Genomic DNA, 24,710 nt, shown 5'->3' on the forward strand with positions numbered 1-24,710 from the left:
GGGAGGTGATGTGGAAGAGTTAAAGGGCTGAAGAAGAAGGAATCTGTTAGGAGAGGACAGTCAACCATGGTAAAAAGGGAGGGAGGAGGGGCAGCAGAAGGTGATGAGTAGGTGAGGAGAAGAAGGGGTAAGAGGGGAGCAGAATGGGGAATGGAAAAAGAGAGAAGGGGGGGAAAGGGAGAAATTACTGGAAGTTGGCGATATTGATGATCGTGCCATTTAGCTGGAGGCTCCCCAGGAGGAATATGAGGTGTTGCTCCTCCAACCTGAGTGTGCCCTCAACATGAGAGTAGAGGAGACCATGGACCAAAAGAAGTATTTCGAATCTAGCAAAAAGAAATTTTAACAGAAAACTTGCTCAACATCTCCATCTTTGAAAATGTTTACTTTTTTAAAATATTATAGCTTCAATTGAGCAGGTGGAGAGCAGGGACACAAATCTGGAACAGTAATGGTACTACCTAGTGGAAAGAGCAAAAGTACAAGATCGCCTGTGAAGAAAATGGTATTGCCTGTCACAAATTGCAACAATATTAGGCCACAGGAAGCAAGGGGAGAACAGAAAGTGTGATTACGTGCAATGTTTTGATTTTTTAGCTAAATTTGTCAAATATTAAAATGTTTTTAAAAATATATATTTTAAATCTTAAAATCTTTCCATTTTATTATATCTCTACTTTAAACATTAATGCTGTATTCCATAAGTCATACTCCGGAAATTTAATTTTATTTGAACTACAACATCTTGAGGTTGAGCTAAATGTTACCCTCCACCTCCCACCTCTCCGCCACTTTTTAACAGAGGCCTGATAAATATTTTGCAACTGTATACTATCAAAGCTTCAAAATTTTGTAATTTTAAAATCTCTTTTTTTAGGAAAGTCATAGGTTTCATGAAAATTATTTGGCAAACCTTTAACTTTAGGGAAGAGAAGATGGTTGGGGCGAGGGGAAAAGAAAAGAGCCAGAGAAAGCCACACATTATTCTTGCAGCAATTACGTTGCACGCAAGTTATGGAATGTGATCTGAGCAGTGCCATTGTTTGATCTACAAGCACATTTTAATGAAAATTGGGTTTCTCCAGAATCCATTGATAACAAAAGTGATTTTATTGATTAAATCTTGACGTCATTTGTATTATCAAGTGAAATCTGTAAACCTGCATTAGGTACCAAAAAACAGATGTTAATTTAATTTAATCTAATCTGGCTAGACATTCAAAGTAATGATCTTACCTCTGGACTTGCTTTGAAATATATCGGATCTGTCTGTTAATTTACCAAATCTGCTTGTCCAGCCAGTCTTTATGATTCAATAGTGCAAACAGTTGACGCATTGTTCCCCATGTTCTTTTGCTGTTGAGAAACAGAATAAGAGCTCACACTGATGGATCTCACTACTTAGTTCCTAAACTCGATATAAATGTATTAAAATGGTGGGCAGAATGAAAACCATGTACTCTTCCACAGACAGAGAATATGACCCATTGAGAGATCCTACTATGTCTTGTACAACTAACTAATCGAAGGGACATTGCAGTTCTTGTTTCTTGGTTTTGACATTTTTAAAATAAATAATAAATAAAAGTGTGCTTAGTAAGTGAAAATTAATCACATTTTTATACCCTATTAATTTCTAATTCTGGAGACCATGCTGACCACCTGGACAAGCCAGCGAGCACTGTGAGGGTCATGTTTTTTGACTTCTCCAGTGCGTTCAAAACCATCCGCCCTGCTCTGCTGGGGGAGAAGCTGACAGCGATGCAGGTGGATGCTTTCCTGGTGTCATGGATTCTTGATTACCTGACTGGCAGACCACAGTATGTGTGCTTGCAACACTCTGTGTCCGACAGAGTGATCAGCAGCACTGGGGCTCCACAGGGGACTGTCTTGTCTCCCTTTCTCTTCACCATTTACACCTCGGACTTCAACTACTGCACAGAGTCTTGTCATCTTCAGAAGTTTTCAGATGACTCTGCCATAGTTGGATGCATCAGCAAGGGAGATGAGGCTGAGTACAGGGCTACAGTAGGAAACTTTGTCACATGGTGTGAGCAGAATTATCTGCAGCTTAATGTGAAAAAGACTAAGGAGCTGGTGGTAGACCTGAGGAGAGCTAAGGTACCAGTGACCCCTGTTTCCATCCAGGAGGTCAGTGTGGACATGGTGGAGGATTACAAATACCTGGGGATACGAATTGACAATAAACTGGACTGGTCAAAGAACACTGAGGCTGTCTACAAGAAGGGTCAGAGCCGTCTCTATTTCCTGAGGAGACTGAGGTCCTTTAACATCTGCCGGACGATGCTGAGGATGTTCTACGAGTCTGTGGTGGCCAGTGCTATCATGTTTGTTGTGTGCTGGGGCAGCAGGCTGAAGGTAGCAGACACCAACAGAATCAACAAATTCATTCGGAAGGCCAGTGATGTTGTGGGGATGGAACTGGACTCTCTGACGGTGGTGTCTGAAAAGAGGATGCTGTCTAAGTTGCATGCCATCTTGGACAATGTCTCCCATCCACTACATAATGTACTGGGTGGGCATACGTGTACATTCAGCCAGAGACTCATTCCACCGAGATGTAGCACAGAGCGTCATAGGAAGTCATTCCTGCCTGTGGCCATCAAACTTTACAACTCCTCCCTTGGAGGGTCAGACACCCTGAGCCAATAGGCTGGTCTTGGACTTCTTTCATAATTTATTGGCATAATTTACATATTACTATTTAATTATTTATAGTTATTACTATTTATTATTTATGGTGCAACTGTAATGAAAACCAATTTCCCCCGGGATCAATAAAGTATGACTATGACTATGACTTTGATAGAGTCATCGAGCTGTACAGCACATAATGGGCCCTTTCACCCACCATATCCATGTCAACCTTTTTACTCACTTACACTAAGTACCATTTGCCCACAGTAGGACCATATTCTTCCATGCCTTGCCTATCTGTGTCTTTTTCAAATGTCTCTTAAATGTGGTGATTGCATCTGATTCTGCCAACTCCTCAGGCAGTGAGTTCTAGGTATCAACTCCTCTCTGTGTAAAGAAAACTTAACCCTCTGAACCTCTCTAAACCTATCCTCTCAGCTTAAACCTATGCCCTCTTGTTTTTAATACCCCTACCATGAGAGAAAGATTCTGATTATCTACCTTATCCGCGCCTCTCATAATCTTACGTATCTCTGTCAGGTCCTCTGTCAGCTTCCTTCACTCCAAAGAGAACAAGCCAAGCTTATCCAATTTGTCGTCCAATCCAGGCAATATGCACTCTTTGTCAGAACAATAACATCCTTCCTAGAGTGTAGCAACTGGAATTAGTCATAGTCATACTTTATTGATCCCGGGGGAAATTGGTTTTCGTTACAGTTGCACCATAAATAATAAATAGTAATAGAACCATAAATAGTTAAATAGTAATATGTAAATTATGCCAGTAAATTATGAAATAAGTCCAGAACCAGCCTATCGGCTCAGGGTATCTAACCCTCCAAGGGAGGAGTTGTAAAGTTTGATGGCCACAGGCAGGAATGACTTCTTATGACGCTCTGTGCTGCATCTCGGTGGAATGAGTCTCTGGCTGAATGTACTCCTGTGCCCACCCAGTACATTATGTAGTGGATGGGAGACATTGTCCAAGATGGCATGCAACTTGGACAGCATCCTCTTTTCAGACACCACCGTGAGAGAGTCCAGTTCCATCCCCACAACATCACTGGCCTTCCGAATGAGTTTGTTGATTCTTTTGGTGTCTGCTACCCTCAGCCTGCTGCCCCAGCACACAACAGCAAACATGATAGCACTGGCCACCACAGACTCGTAGAACATCCTCATCAATGTCCGGCAGATGTTAAAGGACCTCAGTCTCCTCAGGAAATAGAGACGGCTCTGACCCTTCTTGTAGACAGCCTCAGTGTTCTTTGACCAGTCCAGTTTATTGTCAATTCGTATCCCCAGGTATTTGTAAACCTCCACCATGTCCACACTGACCCCGTGGATGGAAACAGGGAATTACACACAGTACAAGCGAACTAGTGTTTTGTAAATTTGCAAAAGAACATTCCAGTTTCTTATATTTTACGCCCTGACCTATGACAGTAGGCTTCTTCTCCAGAGCTCTATCTGTGTTGCAAACTTATAGGGAATTATGGATTTTGATTGTTAGGTATCCTGTTCAACAGCATTTCTTGTTGCCCTTCCGTTTACTGTATATGACTTGTTCCTAATTGACTTCCAAAATACAGCATCTTGCATTTGTCAGGATTAAATTCCACCTGTCAAAGTTCCACCCACATTTTTGAAAAGATTTAATGATTTACAGTAAATCTTAGGCATGTATATATAGTGTGTATTTCCGCAGCGGTGTGAAGCAGGGCTGTGTGCTTGCCCCCACCCTGTTTGGCATCTTCTTCGCAGTCATGCTGAAGCACGCCTTTGGAACATCAACTGATGGTGTCTACCTCCACACCAGATCGGACAGGAGGCTGTTCAGTCTGTCCCAGCTGAGGGTGAAAACCAAGGTTCGTGAAGTACTCATCAGGGACATGTTGTTTGCAGACGACGCGGCACTGGCAACACACTCTGAAGAGCAACTGCAACGCCTCATGGACAGCTTCTCCAGAGCCTGCCAGGACTTCAGTTTGACCATCAGCCTGAAGAAAACCAACGTGTTGGGCCAAGGCGTTGAGCACCCCCCTGCCATTATCATCAACAACTATGAGCTGGAGGTAGTCCACGAGTTTACATACCTTGGCTCCACCATCATGGACAGCCTCTCCCAAGACCCCGAGATCAACAGACGGATCGGACGAGCAGCCTCAACATTCGCCAGGCTGACAGAGAGGGCCTGGGAGAACAGAAAGTTGACGACGCACACCAAAGTTGCAGTCTACAGGGCCTGCGTCCTCAGCACACTGCTTTATGGCAGCGAGACCTGGAGCCTCTACTACAGACAAGAGCAGAGTCTCAACGCCTTCCACCTTCTCAGCCTGAGACGCATCCTGGACATCACGTGGACTGACCGAGTCACCAACAATGAGGTCCTGGCCTGAGCCCAGATACCCAGCCTCTTCACCCTGCTCCAACAACACCGTCTCCGCTAGCTGGGCCACGTACACCGCATGTCAGACAGGAGGATCCCGAAAGACCTGCTGTACGAGGAACTGGCCTCCAGCAAGAAAGCACAAGGGCAGCCCCATCTTCGTTTCAAAGAGAGAGACATGAAGTCACTGAACATGAATGTCGAGAGGTGGGAGGACATCGCAAGCGATCGCTCTCACTGGAGGCTGGAACTACGCAGAGGTCTAAAAAGAGGAGAAGAGAAGCTGAGGCTTGCTGCTGAAGAAAAGCGCACTCATCGGAAAAACAGCACCAAGACAACACTGGAGGACAGTGCCTTCAAGTGCAGTCGCTGCAGCCGAGACTGTCACTCCCCTGTGGGACTCTACAGCCACAACAGACGCTGCTCTAACACAGACTGAAGCTAGACTTTCCAGGCGCAGATCCATGGTCTTGGGAGACTAGTGGATGCCACCACCATATATATATATATAAGACTTTTGCACAGTACTGTATTTGTCCATGTGAAGTGGAGAGTGAGTTTGTAAGTTTGGCAGGAGCAAAAAATGTTGGGAATGGTGAGGGTGGAGTGCTGTGGGAGGAGTGTGGGACAGGTGGCAAGGAAGGAGTGCCAGAGGCAGGGGGTGGCACAGGTGCAGACACACCCAGCCCTGAAACACCAGGCAAGGTCATTTGATTCCAAACAATTGGTTTATTAATCATTACAGAATGTCTCTCTGGTGCTTCCCACTCCCTTCCCCCTTCCCCTTTTCCCAACCACGATTCCCCTCTCCCTGCCCCCTTCCCACTCTCAGTCCACAACAGAGACCCATATCAGAATCAGGTTTATCATCACTCACATAGGTCATGAAATTTGTTTTTTTTTGTGTAAGTCCAGGCAACCTAGCTGTATATATGTGCCTAAAATTTTTGCATAGTACTGTAAATATTAGCTTTATTTGTCATATGTACATTGAAACATACAGTGAAATGCATTGTTTTGCATCAATAATCATCACAGTCTGAGGATGTGCTGGAAGCACGGTGTCGCCATGATTCTGGCGCCAACGTAGCATGCCCACAAATTATTAATCCTAAAACAGTGGCAGGAATTGAACTCCTATCTTACAGTGTCGCTCTGGCAGTGCCCGGCAACATCTCGTCAACATATTTACAAATGTTTCAGCTCATCTTTAAGGGATGTTCCTGGCGCTTCTTCCCTCTGTTAGGTGTTGAATTGTTCTTTAGTTCTTTGGAGATACAGCAGGGTAACAAGCCCTACTATGCCAGCATTCAGGAACGAGCTGCCAGAGAAGTGGGAGGAGACAAAAAACAATTACAACATTTAATAAGTGTTTAGACAGATTCTAGGATAGGAAAAGTATTGAGGAATATGAGCCTAATATGGACAAATGTGATTTTATATAAGCATCATGGATGAGATGGCCTGACAAGACCTCTTTCTATGCCCTATGTTTCTATGATTCTATATTTTTTTTGATTCACATCCAAGCTGTACATATATATATCACAAACAGCAAAAGTCCCAGCACCAATCCATGAAATGCATTACTAGTCACAGACTTCTAATCAGAAAAACATTCTTCCACCACTACCTTCTGCTTCCTGTCACCAAGCCAATTTTGGATCCAATTAGCCAACTCACTTTGGATCCCATATCCATTAGCCATCTGGACCAGCCTACCGTGTAGGACATTGTCAAATACCTTTCACCCTAAGTTCCATATGGACAAGATCCACTGCTCTGCCTTCATCAATCTCCTTTGTTACTTCCACATAAACCTCAAAGAGTGACGTAGGGTTTCCCCTACACAAAGTCATGCTGAGTATCCCTAATCAGTTCCTGTCTTTCCAAATGTACATACATTCTGTCCCTTAAAATTTTCTCCAATTTTTCCCTATCACTGACATAAGGCTTACCTGACTTATCCTTGTTGCCCTTCTTAAGAAAAGGAACAACATTAGCTGTCATCCAGGCTTCTGGTACCTCTCTTGTGGTGAATAAAGATGGAAAAACCTGTCTTAGCCCTAGCTATCTCCTCCCTTGACTCCAATTTGTCTAAGATGGATGTTACCCAGTCTGAGGGATTTATCCACCCATATACATTCCAAGATAATTAACATCCTCAGCTTATTTATATTGACATGCTTTGACACTAACACTGATCTACTACCCACCACATCCTTCTCAATGGTGAATACACACAAGAATTATTCATTCACATCCCCTGGCTCCACACATAGATTATGTCTGTGATCCCTACGGGGAACCACTCTTTCCCTAGCTAACCTCTTTTTCCTGATAACTTTGGATTCTCTTTCAGACAGGACTGTATCAATCACCATTCCTGATGAAGGGTCTCAGCCTGAAACGTTGACGGTTTCTTCCCCTCTTTAAATGCTGCCTGACCTGCCGGGTTCCTCCAGCATTTTGTGTGGGTTGCTTAAGATTTCCAGCATTTGCAGAATCTATTAAGTCTATGGGAAGCCTGAGAAAATAGGTCAGAGAGGACAGAGCTCAGCTCTTCTAATTTACTCATTTTGCACATGCAGATGCATCATGCCCTCCCATTAGGCTTGGATGAGATACATAGAATCAATGTTTCTACTTATTACACAATTGACCTCCCTGCATCAAGGTCTTCTAATATCTTTTGTCAACACATACAGAATTCAAACTACAGATATATGAAGCATTTTTCAAAGTAATCCATGAATCTATGAACTCTTTACACCTGCCTTGTCCTTCAATAGGTCAGGCTTTTGCAATTAGCAGATATATTTATTTTGTTGTCTCCTGAACAGTGTTGACATATTGACAGAAGGAAATGGCTTAGGATAGAGGTAAAAGTAAAAAACGACAGGTGGAGGATTGATTGAAGCAGGAGATACTGGTGCAACCAAATCTATTCAGGAGATAGCATAGTTTTTAATTGACTTGATGGAGTACAGTTAATCCTCGCCCAATCCTTTTGCTGTCTCCCTCCAAAGTACATTTCTGGTGTAACCCTCAGGCTTGTCCAACTCGTGTTCGTCTAGGAGAATCAGCCTTTGGCCCTGCCAGACTGGGTAATCACATTTGTGTGGATGCTGTGTAATGTACCCTCAGTTACAAACCCACAACGCAAAATATCAGACAGTACACCATATGCAATTAAATGATAGACTTTATGAATCTTAATCTGAATATAGGGTTAGTAATGAAAGTAAACAAAACAACAAAAAACAGGGCCCAAGTCAAAGTCAAAATTACGTTGGAGCTCACTCAGTGGCCATTCTTCCACTGTCGATCTCCTCCGATCGGTCTACCAGCTCTCTCCACGCGCGACTTCCCTCTTCATCTCTCCTCAACAAATGACCATGAAAACCCAGCTCCCAGACACATAAGAAAGAACAACATTTCTCCCATTGGATAGCCACTGAATTCCAAAGTTCCGTTATCTCTAGTCATAACCCAAACGTTGCTGCTACAGAGAAACCATTACCTTAACAGTGGAACATTACATAGAAGCCATTACATTAACCATAGCAGTGAAACCTTACAGCGTGTTACACTGGTAAAGATACAGAAGCAATCAATAAGTGGTAATATTTCAGGGTTGAGGTGTTCCGATTAGATAACAAAATATGAGACAGTTTCTTTCATTTGTTTCCCATCTCCTGTGATACTTGTTTGTGAGAATTACTGGCCCATGATCCCTCAAAATGGAGGAGTATCTGCAATGGCACTTAGAACATTGGGTCTATTGAAAACGCAGTGGCTCATTAGGTTTGATTCTGACCTTTGGTGTGCTCTGTAAATTGCCCCCATTGTAGGTGGGTGGTTGGAAAATCAATGGGCATTTGATAGGCATGTGAGAGAAAATTGGTTACATGTAATGTGAGGAATGGGACTGATGGGATTGCTCTAAGAACCAGCATAGATTCAGTGAGCCAAATGGCTTCCTTCTATGTCATAAAAGGAAATTAGAAGCCCAATGAAAATGGCATAAGGAGTGTAGCACCTCCAAAATCACCTCCCCCCATCCCGCAATTCCATCAGGCGGTTCCAACCCTACCTGTGATCGAGTTTGCAAATCCCATGTTCCTCAAAACCAGCAAAACTCAGTGGAAGCCAATCTTCTAGACCCCAAGGTATTAGATAGGACTTAGATTTCAAGCAGGTTTTCTATCAACCAAAGCAGAAGACTTGGTTGAAAGTCAGAAACTGCAGCTGCTAGAAATCTGAAATGAAAGCACGGTTGGAAAGTACTCAGCAGGTTAAGGAGCATCTGTGAAGACAGAGCCAGTTAACATTTAATCAGTATGAGCAAGGTGAGAGATCAACGGTGTTTCAGTTGTGGAGAGGTGGAGGGAATGACTGTAATAGAGTGGAGACTGAGGTTGTCCAGTTGACACAAAAACTTTTGCTGTTAATAGAGGACCAAGGAGGGAGGATTTAAAAAAGCAAAAGAATGTTCTGAAATTGTGGGAGACAGAACCCAGTATCAGCTGGAAATCTGAAACAAAAGAGAATGCTGCAAATAATAGCAAGCCAGGCAGCATCTGTGGAGAGAGAAAGGCTGAACTAATGCTACAAATGGATGACAATACATCGGTTCGGAAACCTAACAGAATAGGCTGGTTATCTGAAATTGCTGAACTTAATATTAAGTTCTGAGGACTGCCATTTACCCAGATGAAAGATGAGGGGCATTGAACTTCATTGGGATAGTGTAGAAGAACATAAACAGGATGTGATGGAGTATTACAGCGATAGGTGACTAGATGCATAAGGCTCCCCGTGCTAACTGAATGGAGTTGTTTTGCAAAGTAGTCACTCAATATGCATTCATTTTTTCCCAATGTAAAGAAGACCACATCATGAGCACTGAATGCAACATATGCCAGTTTGCTAGAATTACAACCTGGAAGGACTGTTCAAATCCCTGGATGATGGAAGGGAAGAAGTGGAAGGAAAGCTATTGCATCCCCTCTGTTGCATGGTAAGGGCAGTGGTTGGTGGAGATGGAAATTGATTTTGCTCCATAGTTTGTGTCTCTACTATCTGACCAGAAAACTATCCCAGGCATTGATCATAATCATCTGCAGAATTTCTTGTGTTTACAATAGATGAATGGCCATTTCAGTATTTGATGGTGCTAACTGAGTGAGCTATACTGACAAAAAGACACCAGAACTTCTTGCTTCTGTATGTGGTCGTGTGAATGTGTCAACGTTATGATGACTTTTTCAAAATAGTCCGAACAAACTGGCATGATCCTGGATGGAACTGAAAGACATCAAAGTTGCTGGTGAACGCAGCAGGCCAGGCAGCATCTCTAGGAAGCGGTACAGTCGACGTTTCAGGCCAAGACCCTTCGTCAGAAGCCCTGTCGAAGGGTCTCAGCCTGAAACGTCGACTGTACCTCTTCCTAGAGATGCTGCCTGGCCTGCTGCGTTCACCTGCAACTTTGATGTGTGTTGATCGAATTTCCAGCATCTGCAGAATTCCTCGTGTTTGCGTTTTGAAACTGAAAGATTTTGTTTTAGTTGGTTATTTTAAATCTCCTCTCCATTGGTGATAATGTGATTGTGAGGGAATCATTTACTGTAGAATCTATGGAGAGCATAAAGCTTCAGACATCTAAAGTGATCTGCTGTCATATACAGTGTCAGTTCTGTAAAACTGGTAGAATATAGCTCAAAACACTGAGACTATTATTTTCAGATAAGTTCCACACAATAATTTTATTACTGTAGGGGTATTGATACTATGGCCATTCAGCCCATCAAGTTTGGTGTCACATTTTTCTCCAAGCCAGTTACAACTTAATTCCAGTCCTTTGCCTCTTCTTCATAATATTTTATCACCCTCATTCTCTGTTTTAAAATAATTTATGAGTTTTTGAAACATAAAGGAATTGAAGGCTTATGGCACAGGAAGAGGAGTTGACGCATGGGGCAGTTCAGCCAAGATACTACTGAACGGTGGGGCGAATTGAGGGGCCTGGTATCCTCGACCTGCTCCGACTTTTTTGTGTTCTTGTATTATCTTCATTCAATGCACCAAGCAATACAACCCCTTTATAGACAGCCATCCTTAAATATTCCACAAGTTTGAGAGACTGTTATATAGGGCTTAACCCCTTAGTGTCCAATTGCAGCAAGACCCTAGACCAGGGGTGGCTAACCTTTAAAATTCCATGTGTCAATTTTTTCACGCACAAGTTCTATATTAGCATATTTTTATAAGAATTGTGGGGATACAAGAGTTGTATGGCGCATCTGAACTCGTGCGTGAAAATATTGATGCATGGAATGTAAAACGTTGGTCACCCCTGCCCGAGACTGTGGTTTTTCCCTCAACATTTAGTTACCTGAATGGATAAATCATTCACTATTTACTTTGTCTCCTGAAGAGCTTTACTATAGTATGGATTCTCTTTTCCAGCCTTTGAGTATATTTGATGTAATATGGTGAGGGAGCTGGAGTGCTGTTTGCATAAAATATCCATATATGTGTTTAATAGTTGGTTACTTGGTGCCTATGTAATGCCATATTTAACAGCCCATTTATCTTTAATTGGTAGGATCCCAAAATTCATGATCCTATTGTCAAGAATGCCAATTCAGGAATGTGGTGCTTTCTTTGAAATTTTGATTTACATTGTTTTTATTGCTATCAAATCCTTCCTGTAGTGCAGAGGCTGGAACTGTAGACAATACTCCAAGTGTGGTCTGACCAATGTTTTGCACAGCTGCAACATGGTGTCCTAACTCCTATATTCAATGCCTCTGCCTATGAAGGCACCATACACCAATGTCTTCTTCACTACCCTATTCTTTTTTATCCCTTCAAGGTCTGCAACAAATTATATCACACTATTCAACATAACATTGATGTGCATTTGCCACATTTTTGCCAAATCTATTAATATCACTTTGTAACTCATTGCTTCTAATGTCTTATAACATCACCAGTCTTTGTCTTATTAACATACTTGGGTATGTGGCTTTCAGTACCACTATGTAAGCCACTAGGAATAGTTGTGGTCCAGATCAGTTTCTTGTGAGACACAGAGTTTAACAAGAGAGTGCCAACCTCTATTCCTTGACATTGAAAGGTAACACCATTATAAAATCTCCAACCTTCAATATTTTGGGGATTGCCAATGGCCAGAAACTTAAATGGACTGGCCATTTAAAAACTGTAGCTATAAGATCAGTGAACACACTGAGTATCCAACTGTGAATACTCACCTCATAACACCCCAAATGCCCAAAGCCTTTCTGTCATCTACAGGATATGGATCTGGAGTGTGATAAAATGCTTCCCACTTGTCTGGGTGAGTACAGCTCCAACAATTCTCAACAAACTGCCCTGTATGATTGCCACCCCTTTCCCATCCATCATCAGAAACATTCATTCTGGCTACCACCAGTGCATAGTGCCTGCAGTTAGTACCACCAACAAAATTCTCTGCAGTTATTTCTCCCACTATGGGCAACAAATGCAATAGCAACACCAGCACCTGCAGGTTCCTCTCCAACTCATGGATGGGCAATAAACTCTAGCCTGCCCAGTAACGCAAAGATCTTGAAAAATGAATGCAAGTTTCAAATAATTAAGTTATTGAAATAATATACAGGATAGTATGAACATCTTTTATATGCGGCTTATACAAAATACTGCTGTATCTTTTAAAAAGAGTTTATATATTGATCTTGTATCAATGCTTCAAATACTCTTCTCCAGTTGTCCTCCCCTATGCGTATATTAAAGGACCAAAGATCCTGATTGGTCGGCTCCGAGGCGGTCTACCCACTCAGAAGGGAAAATATAAGGATGGTGCTGATGCCGCTGCTGTTTGTGTTGCTGCTGGTGCAGCTGGTGTGAGGACCGAGCTCCGGTGTCTTGGGCCGGACTGAGCACGCGCTGCCCGTTTCTCGCGCTCGCGCCCACCCCCACCTTCGCTGAGGCCGTTGGACACCTTTCGGCTCTGATAACGGCGAAGGTAAAAGAAAGAGCCTTTCTGTCCGATTCAACCATGCCGGCTGGAAGCCAGGAATCTGAATGTACTCTGAGTTATCAGGTACTGTGACCTCTGAAGTACGTCGTGTGTGTGTGTATGTGTGTGTAATAAATATATATATACACACATATAATAGAACCCAGGAGTCTCTTGCTGTAACACCCAGCGTTTCCCTTTAAATGGGGTAGGACGGGAGGTTCCTGACTCACTTCAAGCAACGTGTGATGAGCGTTGTTTAACGTTTGATCCATTGTCTTAAACTCCTCAGTGAAGGTAATATTGTCCCAGTCAATGCGGCAGTGACATTTAATATTTCTGTCATGTGTGCTGCGTGCATGTTCTGCCTTCCTGAGTGCCGGCTGTTTCTGGTGAATGTGTTTCGGATAAAACGGTTCAGAACAGTAAATCGAAAGGGAGAGGAGAGGGGTGTAGGGCTGGGGAATGATGAGGGGAGGGGAAGGAGTCTGATCACTAAATCCCGTATATTACAGATTAACCTTGAGGGCGTTGAGAATGAATTCCGGGCCAAGAACATGTCAAAGATGTCAGCCTGTTAAATTTTATGACTGCTAGTTTCATGATTGATTTATTTTGCTGCAACATGAATATTTAAATGGAGTTTTATCAGTGCCATTTAGTATAATAATCCTGATTTTTGCATTTTTGTCTTGAAATTCCTTTCCTTTAGTATTTTGCAACCTCCTATCGGGTTGGGTTGTGGGAGTGTGCTGCATTTTGCTATTGATCGTATGTGTACCATGTTTGTCTATTTCTAGTTATATTCTAATAATTTGAGTGTGTAGGTCATTGAAAAGTGAGCAATATATTGTGCACCAAGAGCTCTGTGGGCTGTGTATAATGGTAGGTATCCTCCTAAAAACACTACATCATTAGAAGCTTTAGGTTTATCCACACTGCAGAATGCTGCAAATACAAGCCTTGAGCTGCTGGAAATATGTTTTTTTTTGAAAGGTAATTGATTTGTCAGCTATTTTTCCCTGATCAAACACTATTTACATTGGAACATTACACAAGAAGCTGTAGTTATGCTGTGGTATTGTTAATAAATCGAAATGCAGTCAGTGACATAGAGTTTATTCTAATCTAGTGTTAAAATACTTCAGGTTCTTTTCTAATTCAGGTACGTGGGCATTTGCTATTGTAGTTTTTAATATTCTTATTAGATTTTCAAGGTTCTCTTTTGTTTTCCTACTGGTGGCTAGATTTGTGAGGTTATAAAGATGCTTTCTCACCGTTTCTTCAGAGTCCTTAGTGTGTAATCCAGAACAACTGTGACTTGACAGGTAAATTTATCCAAATTGGAGCTCAGAATGGGAGTTTTTATATACTTCAGCAATTGTCATCTCAGCTTCAACAGGAGTTTTGGTGGAAACTCTACATTTTCTGTAAAAGATTTGTAGTAAGTTTTAAGAAGTGAAGATAATGATGTATTTTTGTACAGTAACGTGCCAGTTCTATAAAAGATGGTTCACCTTCCCTGTCCATTTTGTTATTGATTTTCTACTCTCCATTTGACCCATCAGATAAAGGTGGTTCATGCTTACTGTTAAAAGCTGAAAGGTAATAGGTGGAATCAACAAAAGGGCTGAAAATGGAATTTTGTTCCATCTTTCTTTTACCTGCCTTTTGATTAAAGTAAAAGTTTTTATCTCATGTTTTCCAGCAGAAAGCAATGCATCTCACGATGACTTTGTATTCATTGTAGCAAAAATGAGTTTTTCACTTCCTAGATTACTAGTTAAGTGCTTGTACACCCCTCCCCAAACTAGATCAGAGTTTTATTTTTATTGTGCAACCTCACCTCTGCTTGCAAGAAGCCTGAAATTAAATTTGCGGTTACAGTTCCATGAGCTTTGAGTAGTTTACCTAATTAACTATTTCTCTATTTGTGAGCACAAACTGAGCACTTGCAGCTGATTTTACATAGAACATAGAATAGTACAGCACATTACAAGCCCTTTGGCCCACAATGTTGTGCCAACCCTCAAACCCTGCCTCCCATATAACCCCCCCCACCTTAAATTCCTCCATATACCTGTTTAGTAGTCTCTTAAACTTCACGAGTGTATCTGCCTCCACCACTGACTCAGGCAGTGCATTCCACACACCAACCACTCGCTGAGTAAAAAACCTTCCTCTAATATCCCCCTTGAACTTCCCACCCCTTACCTTAAAGCCATGTCCTCTTGTATTGAGCAGTGGTGCCCTGGGGAAGAGGTGCTGGCTGTCCACGCTATCTATTCCTCTTAATATCTTGTACACCTCTATCATGTCTCCTTCCATCCTCCTTCTCTCCAAAGAGTAAAGCCCTAGCTCCCTTAATCTCTGATCATAATCCATACTCTCTAAACCAGGCAGCATCCTGGTAAATCTGCTCTGTACCCTTTCCAATGCTTCCACATCCTTCCTATAGTGAGGTGACCAGAACTGGACACAGTACTCCAAGTGTGGCCTAAACAGAGTTTTATAGAGCTGCATCATTACCTCGCGACTCTTAAACCCTATCCCTCGACTTATGAAAGCCAACACCCCATAAGCTTTCTTAATTACCCTATCTACCTGTGAGGCAACTTTCAGGGATCCGTGGATGTGTACCCCCAGATCCCTCTGCTCCTCCACACTACCAAGTATCCTGCCATTTACTTTGTACTCTGCCTTGGAGTTTGTCCTTCCAAAGTGTACCACCTCACACTTCTCCAGGTTGAACTCCATCTGCCACTTCTCAGCGCACTTCTGCATCCTATCAATGTCTCTGCAATCTTCGACAATCCTCTACACTACCTACAACACCACCAACCTTTGTGTCGTCTGAAAACTTGCCAACCCACCCTTCTACCCCTACATCCAGGTCGATAATTAAAAATCATGAAAAGTAGAGGTCCCAGAACAGATCCTTGTGGGACACCACTAGTCACAACCCTCCAATCTGAATGTACTTGTAAAATGTGTACTCACATTTTACAAAATATGTGGGGAAATGCTTCCAGTGCAGCATCCAATTAGTTCTTAAATTATTCTAGAAATTTGGCCTTGCATTTCCATCCATTTTTGATATATTGATCACTTTTTTTTGGATGAAGGAAGGCTTCCTGATGCCTGTCGTAAGTTAGTCTTTCATTATAGGCTACCTCTTGGATGTCTTCTTCCCAGACCAAAACGTCATTCCCTGTCCTCTTTACTTTGGATGCTAGGAATCTGCAGCATTGCCCTTCTGCACTGCTTACAGTGCTTGAACACCTTTGATAACCGTGGTTGTGTTATTGTAATATCAATATATTTACTTAGTCATAGAGCATTACAGCACAAAACAGGCCCATCTAGTCTGTGCCAAACTGATATTCTGCCTAGCCTCATTGACCTGAACGTGGACTACCACCCTCCATACCCCTCCCATCAATGTACTTATCAAACTTCTCTTAAATGTTGCAATCGAACTCGCATCCACCACTTCAGCTGGTAGCTCGTTCCATACTCACCACCCTCTGAGTGAAGAAGATTCCCCCTCACGTTCCCTTGAATATTTCGCCTTACACCCTTAACCAGACATCCCACCCTGCAAAAACTCATTTCAGGGAGGTAGCGGTCCCGCCCCCCGCAACCCCATATTCCCGCCCCCCCCCCGTCAACCTCCAAGGGTGTATGTAATACCTTGTTTAGTGATTTTTGTCTAATCTGTAAACCAAGTTGGGTATATGCAGAAAATGTGACATTAAAATATGTACTTATGTTATCATGTTTATTCTATTACAATTTTAAGCAAGACTACAGGGAGTTTGGCCTCATCACGTTGGATATCAATAGAGTAGCTCCTTAGCAGCTATCCAGCTAGTTTAAATAACGTTAGCTATGCTGATGAACAAATGACACCTGATAAACTCAACTCAATGTCTTTTACATTTTAACCCACCATGGGCAATAGAAAAATCACTGCTGCAAACAGTGCAGCGAGCAACACTGTCATTATTTTTGAGGTTGACTGTAAAGCCCGCCCACAGAGAAAACTGATAGGTCTACTTAGCACAAAGAGAGACCAATCAGGATTCTCATTCTCATATTCATATTCATTCATTCATTCATTCATTCTCTCTCTCTCTCTCTCTATATCTCTATATCTCTATATCTCTATATCTCTATATAAAAAATTTTAAAAAAATCGATTTCAGGGATATTGTATATAATTTCTGGGCATCAGGGAGCCACTATCAATATGTGGGAGACTCCTGGAACTTCTGGGAAAGGTGGGATGTCTGCCCTTAACCTGTGACCTCTAGATCTAGTCTCACCCAACCTCAATGGAAAATGCCTGCTCTAACTCTAACCATACCCCTCAAAATTTTGTATACCTCTATCACATCTCCCCTCATTCCCCTATGTTCCAGGGAATAAGGTCTTAACCTATTCAACCTTTCCCTATAACTTGGGCCCTCAAGTCCCAGCAACATCCTTGTAAATTTTCTCTGTACTCTTTCAATCTTATTTACATCTTTCCTATAGGTAGATGACCAAAACTGCACACAATATTCCAAATTGGGCCTCACCAACATCTTAAAATTGCAACATAACATCCTACTTCCTAGCAGAATGCTGACCGGAGTACGATCTGATAAGGAATCTTTCTGTTTTTATTTACAAGAGGCTTCAAGTAAGTAATTGAAGTGCTCTGGAGGCCCCAAGTACATGAAAAGAAAGTTCTTATCCTCCTTTTGCTTTACTGCTCTTTTGATTGTATCTGAAACAACATAGATATTGATACAAGTGATTCTGCAGATGCTGGAAATCCAGAGTAACACCCAAAAATGCTTGAGAAACTGTGCAGTTCAGACAGCATCTATAGAAAAAAATAAAATGCCAACATCTTGGGCTGAGACCCTTCTCAAAGCATCCAATTCTAAAGAACATAGAACATAGTACAGCACAGTACAGGCCCTTCGGCCCACAATGTTGTGCCGACCCTCAAAACCTGCCTCCCATATAAGCCCCCACCTTAGATTCCTCCATATACCTGTCTAGTAGTCTCTTAAACTTCAATAGTGTATCTGCCTCCACCACTGACTCAGGCAGTGCATTCCACACACCAACCACTCTCTGAGTAAAAAACCTTCCTCTAATATCCCCCTTGAACTTCCCACCCCTTACCTTAAAGCCATGTCCTCTTGTATTGAGCAGTGGTGCCCTGGGGAAGAGGTGCTGGCTGTCCACGCTATCTATTCCTCTTAATATCTTGTACACCTCTATCATGTCTCCTTCCATCCTCCTTCTCTCCAAAGAGTAAAGCCCTAGCTCCCTTAATCTCTGATCATAATCCATACTCTCTAAACCAGGCAGCATCCTGGTAAATCTGCTCTGTACCCTTTCCAATGCTTCCACATCCTTCCTATAGTGAGGTGACCAGAACTGGACACAGTACTCCAAGTGTGGCCTAAACAGAGTTTTATAGAGCTGCATCATTACCTCGCGACTCTTAAACCCTATCCCTCGACTTATGAAAGCCAACACCCCATAAGCTTTCTTAACTACCCCATCCACCTGTGAGGCAACTTTCAGGGATCTGTGGACATGTACCCCGAGATCCCTCTGCTCCTCCACACTACCAAGTATCCTGCCATTTACTTTGTACTCTGCCTTGGAGTTTGTCCTTCCAAAGTGTACCACCTCACACTTCTCCAGGTTGAACTCCATCTGCCATTTCTCAGCCCACTTCTGCATCCTATCAATGTCTCTCTGCAATCTTTGACAATCCTGTACACTATCTACAACACCACCAACCTTTGTGTCGTCTGCAAACTTGCCAACCCACCCTTCTACCCCCACATCCAGGTCGTTAATAAAAATCATGAAAAGTAGAGGTCCCAGAACAGATCCTTGTGGGACACCACTAGTCACAATCCTCCAATCTGAATGTACTCCCTCCACCACCATCCTCTGCCTTCTGCAGGCAAGCCAATTCTGAATCCACCTGGCCAAACTTCCTTGGATCCCATGCCTTCTAACTTTCTGAATAAGCCTACCGTGTGGAACCTTGTCAAATGCCTTACTAAAATCCATATAGGTCACATCCACTGCACTACCCTCATCTATATGCCTGGTCACCTCCTCAAAGAACTCTATGGCTTGTTAGACACGATCTGCCCTTCACAAAGCCATGCTGACTGTCCCTGATCAGACCATGATTCTCTAAATGCCTATAGATCCTATCTCTAAGAATCTTTTCCAACAGCTTTCCCACCACAGACGTAAGGCTCACTGGTCGATAATTACCCGGACTATCCCTACTACCTTTTTTTGAACAGGGGAACAACATTCGCCTCCCTCCAATCCTCCGGTACCATTCCCGTGGACAACGAGGACATAAAGATCCTAGCCAGAGGCTCAGCAATCTCTTCTCTCGCCTCGTGGAGCAGCCTGGGGAATATTCCTTCAGGCCCCGGGGACTTATCTGTCCTAATGTATTTTAACAACTCCAACACCTCCTCTCCCTTAATATCAGCATGCTCCAGAACATCAACCTCACTCATATTGTCCTCACCATCATCAAGTTCCCTCTCATTGGTGAATACCAAAGAGAAGTATTCATTGAGGACCTTGCTCACTTCCACAGCCTCCAGGCACATCTTCCCACCTTTATCTCTAATCGGTCCTACCTTCACTCCTGTCATCCTTTTTTTCTTCACATAATTGAAGAATGCCTTGGGGTTTTCCTTTACCCTGCTCGCCAAGGCCTTCTCATGCCCCCTTCTTGCTCTTCTCAGCCCCTTCTTAAGCTCCTTTCTTGCTTCCCTATATTCCTCAATAGACCCATCTGATCCTTGCTTCCTAAACCTCATGTATGCTGCCTTCTTCCTCCTGACTTGATTTTCCACCTCACTTGTCACCCATGGTTCCTTCACCCTACCATTCTTTACCTTCCTCACCAGGACAAATTTATCCCGCAAGAGATCTCTAAACATCGACCACATGTCCATAGTACATTTCCCTGCAAAAACATCATCCCAATTCACACCCACAAGTTCTAGCCTTATAGCCTCATAATTTGCCTTTCCCCAATTAAAAATTTTCCTGTCCTCTTTGATTCTATCCTTTTCCATGATAATTATAAAGGCCAGGGAGCGGTGGTCACTGTCCCCCAGATGCTCACCCACTGAGAGATCTGTGACCTGACCTGGTTCATTACCTAGTACTAGATCTAGTATGGCATTTCCCCTGGTCGGCCTGTCCACATACTGTGACAGGAATCCATCCTGGACACACTTAACAAATTCTGCCCCATCTAAACCCTTGGAACTAATCAGGTGCCAATCAATATTAGGGAAGTTAAAGTCACCCATGATAACAACCCTGTTATTTTTACACCTTTCCAAAATCTGCCTCCCAATCTGCTCCTCTGTATCTCTGCTGCTACCAGGGGGCCTATAGAATACCCCTAGTAGAGTAACTGCTCCCTTCCTGTTCCTGACTTCCACCCATATTGACTCAAAAGAGGATCCTGCTACATTACCCACCCTTTCTGTAGCTGTAATAGTATCCCTGACCAGTAATGCCACCCCTCCTCCCCTTTTTCCGCCCCCTCTATCCCTTTTAAAGCATTGAAATCCAGGAATATTGAGAATCCATTCCTGCCCTGGTGCCAGCCAAGTCTCTGTAATGGCCACTACATCATAATTCCATGTATGTATCCAAGCTCTCAGTTCATCACCTTTGTTCCTGATGCTTCTTGCATTGAGGTACACACATTTCAGCCCTTCTACCTTACTGTCTTTACACCGTTTACTCTGCTTCTCTTTCCACAAAGCCTCTCTGTATGTTAGATCTGGCTTTACTCCATGCACTTCTTTCACTGCTCTATCACCCTGGGTCCCATCCCCCTCGCAAATTAGTTTAAACCCTCCCGAACCATGCTAGCAAGCCTACCTGCAAGGATATTGCTCCCTCTCGAGTTCGAGTATCTGCTCTGTTGCTTCACTGAAATGTGCCATCGATACATTGTTGCATCTTCTAGCATTAAAACTACAATGAATAATCAATTATTTCCTGATACCTGTTGAGATTTTCACCCTCATTTGTACACCAAACACCTACAAGCTTTAATTCTAGGATAATTTGGTCACAGCTATTTAACTTTTGTTATTTTCACCTTAAAACATTTTTTCATTAAACTTTTTCAATTTTAATGAGTATTGGGTTTGCTTTGTTTATTAATGGTTTGGTTGCAAAGTTGACAGGATTTTTACTTGATGCCCTCACAGGTTGGTATTGCTACCTTTACACCAACCAACAGATTTAGAACAGTTAAGCGAATGAGAGCATTGGGTGATGTGACAGAGTACTGAAGTTGATAATATTGTCACTATAGAAATGAGGTCTAGAGGGAAAAGGAGATGCTGATTCTTGATCTCCAATACTGGTGAGTTGTATAAGTTCTGGTTAGGTGTTAATGTTCAGTGATTGGCACAGCTTAGTGAGGATCCTAAAACACAGAGTTAAAAGATGAGTGATACCCACCAATTAACTTAAAGTAAATTAAATATATTGAAAGTATAAACCTACCAATTGAATATGTAGAACAATTCATAGAACATATTTTGATAGAGGTGGTCAAAAGTTGGGTATGTGATGGGTTTGCAAGCCCCCAATTACTACATTTTGAGGAACTTGGCTCAGAACTCTTAAACTGAAGCCTCAGTTGCAAGCATTGTGATACACTGGGGGAGAGGGATTTATGGGCTTGTTTAATTCGGGAGGCAGTTGTATAGTTTAGGTTCGGTAGCAGCTTTGATCAGCATCAGAGACCAAAGGATGTTGCTAGGTCAGGAAACGAGAGTTTATTGATGGAGGAATCTTGGCCTTTTGCCTTATCAATACGTAGGTACACTTGCTGCTTGGGGATGTGAACAAAGACTCAAGAACACAAAAATGTAAGAATAGAAGCAGAAGTAGGTTATTTTGTTCCTTTCTCCCTGCTCTAGCAAAAAGTTAGATTGTAAGTGCTCTTTTACATAGCCTGCCCTAACCCTATATTCCTTTGATTCCTTGGGACACGGAGCTGATGGGCTGAAGTGTACTTATTTCATTGTAAGGAGTATCATGGGTAAAGCAGATGAACTTGGGGTCTGGACTAGTGCATGGAGCTGGTACGTTGCAGCTATTAGAGAAGCTTGGTTGAGAGGAGGACAGGACTGGCATCTCAGCGTTCCAGGATTCAGATGTTTCAGAAGCAACAGTAAAGGATGACTTTGGGGGAGGTTGTGTTTTAAAACTTGGCATTTTTGATGTGACAAAAATAATTGAAGGTTGGGCATTGAACATGGTATACATGGCTTTAAGTCTTTCAACAAGGTATCTCATGGCAGGCTGATCTGGAAGATTAAGGCAGATGGAGACATAGCAGATTGGATCTAAAATGCACGACAGGGTAGTAGTGGAGGGGTGTTATTCTGACTGGAGGTCTTTGATCAGTGATGTTCCACAGAGATCTGTGCTAGAACATCTCTTGTTTGTGATGTATCAAAGCAATTTGGATGAAAATGGAAAGCAACTAGCTTGCAGATGGAGTTGTAGATGCTGAGAAAGGTTGTCAAAGGACTAGAGAGGATACAGATCAGTTGGAAATTTGGGCAGAGAAATAGCAGATGGAATTTAATCCAGACAGGCGTGAGGTGTGCACTTTGGAGGTGCGATGGAAAGGAAAGTTTACAGTAAATGGCAGGACCCTTGGGAGCATTCATATACAGGGGGATCTTGGGGTACAAGTCCACATCTCCCTGAAAACAGTAACATGAGTAGATGGTGTGGTAAATAAAGTGTATGGCACTCTTGCTTTCATTGGTCAAGTAAAGAAAAAAAAAAGGAAAGGAAGATACTTTGCAGCTGTATAAAGCTTTGATTAGGCCACAATTGGAGTATTGTGTGGAATTTTGGTCACTGTGTTGCCGGAAGAATGTGGAGGCCAGAGAGGGTGCAGAAGAGGTTCACCAGCATACTACTTGGATTAAAGCTATAAGAAGCAATTAGACAAACTTCAATTGTTTTCTCTGGAAAGTCAGATGCTGCAGGAAACCACATAGAAATATAAAATTATGAAAGGCATAGATGGTGTAGGTAGTCTTTTTTTGAAGGTGGAAATGTCAAATACTGGACCCTATAGCTTTAAGGTGAGAGGAGGAATATTTGGAGGCAAACCTGCAGGAGGCGGTGTTCCATGTGCCTGCTGCTCTTGCCTTTTTTGGCAGTTCTGGAGATACTGTCAGACGGACTGAGTGAGTGACAGCATTTCATTTGTTGGCATTCACTTATGGTGGATTTGTGCTGATTCAGTGAGCTGCTTGAGAGCTGAAGTTGCCCTAGTACCAGCAAGAGTAGAGTATTTCATCACATCCATGAATTGAGTTTTGTAGATGAAGTGTCATGTGAATCACTCCTGTAAGATACTCAGCTTCTGAACTACTCTTGTAGTCACTTTGTGGTTGGGCCAGTTAAGTTTGTGGTCACTGATAATTCCCAAGGTATTGATAGTGGGGTGCCACTGAAGTTCTAGGGTAGATAGTTTGCATGTTTGAAATCTCTTGATTTGAAGTTATTTCCTCACCTTTTTGACATGTTACTTGCCACTTATTAGCCCATGTCAGAATGCTGTCAAGATCTTGCTGTGTGCAGGCATGGGCTAGTTCACTTGCTGAGCAGTGGTTAGTGAAATTAAACATGGAACATTTCATCTGAAAGAATCTCCACTTTGACCTTGTGATGAAGCACCTGAAGTGGTACAGACTGTTAAGATTGGGATAGCAGCTACTTGGAAAATATCAATGGGATTGGACAAATTCAACATGGATTCTTGGAAGGGCAATTGTGTTTGATGAGTCTATAGGTTTTTGGGTATAGCTGAAAAGCTATGCTAATTATAGCTAAAGAAATACTAGTATACTTGGACTTCCAGACAGACTTTAAGATTATACATGAAAATATAGTGAGTAAAATTAAAGTGCATCACATTAGGAGGATAGTATGGATTGAAAATTTTGATAGATTAAAAACAGTAGGAATGAATGTCTTTTTTCAGTGGAAGAAGGCAATTAGTGGGATGCCACAGGATGTCAGCTATTCATCATGTGATTTGCCTGAGAGGGAAAAAATGTAAAATTTTGAAGTTTGCTGATGACAAAATTAGATGGGTAGTGACTCAAGATTACAAAGAGACTTCAACAGACTGAGCTAGTGGGCAACAAGCTTGACAGATGCAGTACAATGTGGATAAATGTAATTATCTGCTTTAGTGGGGGAAACCGAGTGATTTATTATTTTGGATTTTTAAGTGTCGATGTACAAAGAGATCTGGGTGTTCTTGTACTTCAGTCATGAAAGCAAACATACAGTTACAGCAAGTGAGTAACAAAGCAGATGGTATGTTGTCTGCATTGCAAGAGGATTTGAGTTAAGGAATAAGGATGTATTGCTGCAATTAAACAGGGGCTTGGTGAGACCACAGCTGGATTACTGTGTGCAATTTTGGTTTCTTTATTTAAGAAGGGATATAGTTGACATGGAGGAATGTTGTTATGGGTTCATTGGATGATTCTTGGATGGAAAGACTGCTAT

At 42.4% G+C, this 24,710-nt stretch overlaps 1 protein-coding gene across 7 annotated transcripts in view; it reads left to right on the forward strand.

The window, feature by feature from the left end:
• The first annotated feature begins 12,960 nt into the window (after positions 1 to 12,960).
• Positions 12,961 to 24,710, forward strand: part of LOC134340570 (electroneutral sodium bicarbonate exchanger 1-like) — a 196,709-nt gene continuing 184,959 nt past the window's right edge. For 5 of the 7 annotated variants that reach the window (XR_010016589.1, XM_063037967.1, XM_063037968.1 and 2 more), the window contains exon 1: positions 12,961 to 13,160. Coding sequence is in view for 4 of the 7 variants with exons in the window: in XM_063037967.1 (XP_062894037.1) it covers positions 13,116 to 13,160 (45 nt within the window). In the remaining 3 variants the exon portion in view is untranslated. Of the gene's footprint in view, positions 13,161 to 13,300; positions 13,374 to 24,710 lie in introns of those variants that run through there. The other 2 variants (XM_063037973.1, XM_063037970.1) reach the window with 2 other exon arrangements.

This window comes from Mobula hypostoma, chromosome X1 (genome assembly GCF_963921235.1).
Source record: "Mobula hypostoma chromosome X1, sMobHyp1.1, whole genome shotgun sequence".
NCBI classification, from domain to species: Eukaryota; Metazoa; Chordata; class Chondrichthyes; order Myliobatiformes; family Myliobatidae; genus Mobula; species Mobula hypostoma.